We start from the raw sequence: 2,129 nt of genomic DNA, 5'->3' as shown, positions 1-2,129 counted from the left end.
ATGCTGTACCTATCTGCACGCAATGCAACAAGGACTGATCGCTTGGAATAACTTTACAATTGACTTAAATTGTGGTGCTCCTGGCAATATTGTAATGTCATTATGGCTGCAGTAATAATTAGGCTGAGTGATGACACCTAACAGCTTTTCAAACATTTGTAGAATGTAGAAAGGCACCAACTCTATGAATTAATGTATACTCCAACAGAATTTAGGAATTAAACCTCTTACATTGCACAAACAACTGATTAACACGTGCACAAACTGCATTACATTCCAACAGTTGCTACATTCTCTCATGACTCATGTGGTCCTTTCCGTGGATGCAGACTCCTGGGGAGCACGAGCACACTTCAGATTGGCATCATGCACCGCATCCCACATCAGTAGCAGTTCGAAAGGCCGAAAACGGTGCACTAGCAGCAACTCACGGTAATAGCAAGGATTGAAAGATTCATCTTGGGTTGAAGGAACCCTGACTCCAGCTGTCCTAAATCCGCTATGGGAGTGTGGGGCTAGTCCAGCCTTGGCCAGACACATCCCCAAAAATACATCATCAATGGGGTATAGTTCAAGGTCTTGGGCTATGTGGAAAATGATGTGAGCTGTATACACAGACATAAGTATGCCCGCTCCACCAATGTATGGTGGGTACGACTTGATGGTGGTCACTATTTCTGGCACATAATACTTGCTCGTCTTCTGGCGTTTGGGTCCAAACCCATAAATGAGACGGCCCACAAACAGGTGTTGGTGAACCTTCATGTCTAGCAAGTAATCAACCATGTTATCGGTATTGGCAAAGACATCATCATCTCCATTGAAGATGAATTTAGCACTGGGGCAAAATTCACTGACCCACTGCAGCAACTTGTATTGTTTGAGGGTGAGGTTGAAAAAGGTATCCAAGAAATCCCATTGTAGGATATCTCTGTGTTCTCTGTTTTCCATGGCTAACAGCTGATTCAATTTCCTACTTTCTTTTTGGTCAGGAGAGACACCAGAAATAAAGACTCTCTTAATTAGGACCCCATTGAATTCGCGTTCTCTGCCCCAGGTCTTCCTTATCATTTCCCGCCGATCCTGGTTGAAAGGGTGAGATTTGATGACCAGGAGCAGGAAGACATTCTGAGATTCTTCTCGACCACCACATTTGTCTGGAACATTTTGAATCATGTCAAATTCTCGACAGTGTTTATACATCAATAAGTTTTTTATGTGCTCTTTCTCTTGATGAAATGAGGACAGGTGCAGCAATGTCGTGTTCGCGTGGCACTTTGGCTTGAGCACTGATTCAGTTGCATCAGCTGTAACAACCTTGGGCAGGTCATTGCGATGAACAGATTCTGCAACATCAATCTCTCGACGTTGGTCATTATCCCAGAACACGAATAACAATCTCAGAGTAATAACAACACCCAGCACTACTTTCTCATAGAATCGCCAATGTCCGCTCATCTTTCACCTGAAGTAGAGAAAAATATGGATTAATTCAAAGTACTTTACATTTACATGATGCTTTAGAAGAATGGGAAGTATAAACGATAATGAGGTTCACTAATGCTTTGTAATATTGACCCCAAAATGGTGGTGAGGTAAGGAATAGGCAGAGCCCTACACGCTGCTGAAAGTTTAATTGACCTGAAGCATTCCATCCCAGCAGAAAAACAAATCTACCTATAGGATACCATCTCTGTCATTAAAATGAAAATCGCATAGTTTATTTCTGGGCCTTAAAGGTATATGATTCCAAAGGGTTTATTGAACCTCGCTTCACAGCTCTCGTCACTCCTCTCAGGGCTTAAACTGAGCTGGGCAAGACATAGAGCAATATAACAGAATGCAGGGATTTTGGCCCATGATGTTGCACTGAACTTTTAATCTGCTCCAAGATCAATTGATCCTTACTCTCTCAAATAGCTGTCCATTTTTCTCATCCATGTGTCTATCTAAAAGCCTCTTAAATCTCACTGATTCATCTGCCCTTATCACTACCCAGGCTGCGCATTCCATACAACCACCATTTTCTTTTTGTTAAAAAAAATACTTCTGACAAACCCCTATACATTTCTCTAATCACCTTAACATTATGCCCCCTCATATTAGTCATTTCCACCCTGGGAAAATGT

At 42.0% G+C, this 2,129-nt stretch overlaps 1 protein-coding gene across 1 annotated transcript; it reads right to left on the bottom strand.

Annotated features, from left to right (window-relative positions):
- Positions 1-303: 303 nt before the first annotated feature.
- Positions 304-1,458, bottom strand: LOC132386787 (N-acetyllactosaminide beta-1,3-N-acetylglucosaminyltransferase 3-like). Its single transcript, XM_059959123.1, has one exon. It carries the CDS (start codon positions 1,456-1,458, stop codon positions 304-306), a length of 1,155 nt encoding a protein of 384 aa, XP_059815106.1.
- Positions 1,459-2,129: the final 671 nt, after the last annotated feature.

The sequence above is a fragment of the Hypanus sabinus genome, unplaced genomic scaffold (assembly GCF_030144855.1).
Source record: "Hypanus sabinus isolate sHypSab1 unplaced genomic scaffold, sHypSab1.hap1 scaffold_131, whole genome shotgun sequence".
NCBI lineage: Eukaryota > Metazoa > Chordata > Chondrichthyes > Myliobatiformes > Dasyatidae > Hypanus > Hypanus sabinus.
This window is presented reverse-complemented; position numbering and strand designations above follow the sequence as displayed.

What these genes read in the sequence shown, in the direction of transcription:
- LOC132386787 (XM_059959123.1), bottom strand. Translation starts at nt 1,458, where the DNA reads ATGAGCGGACATTGGCGATTCTATGAGAAAGTAGTGCTGGGTGTTGTT.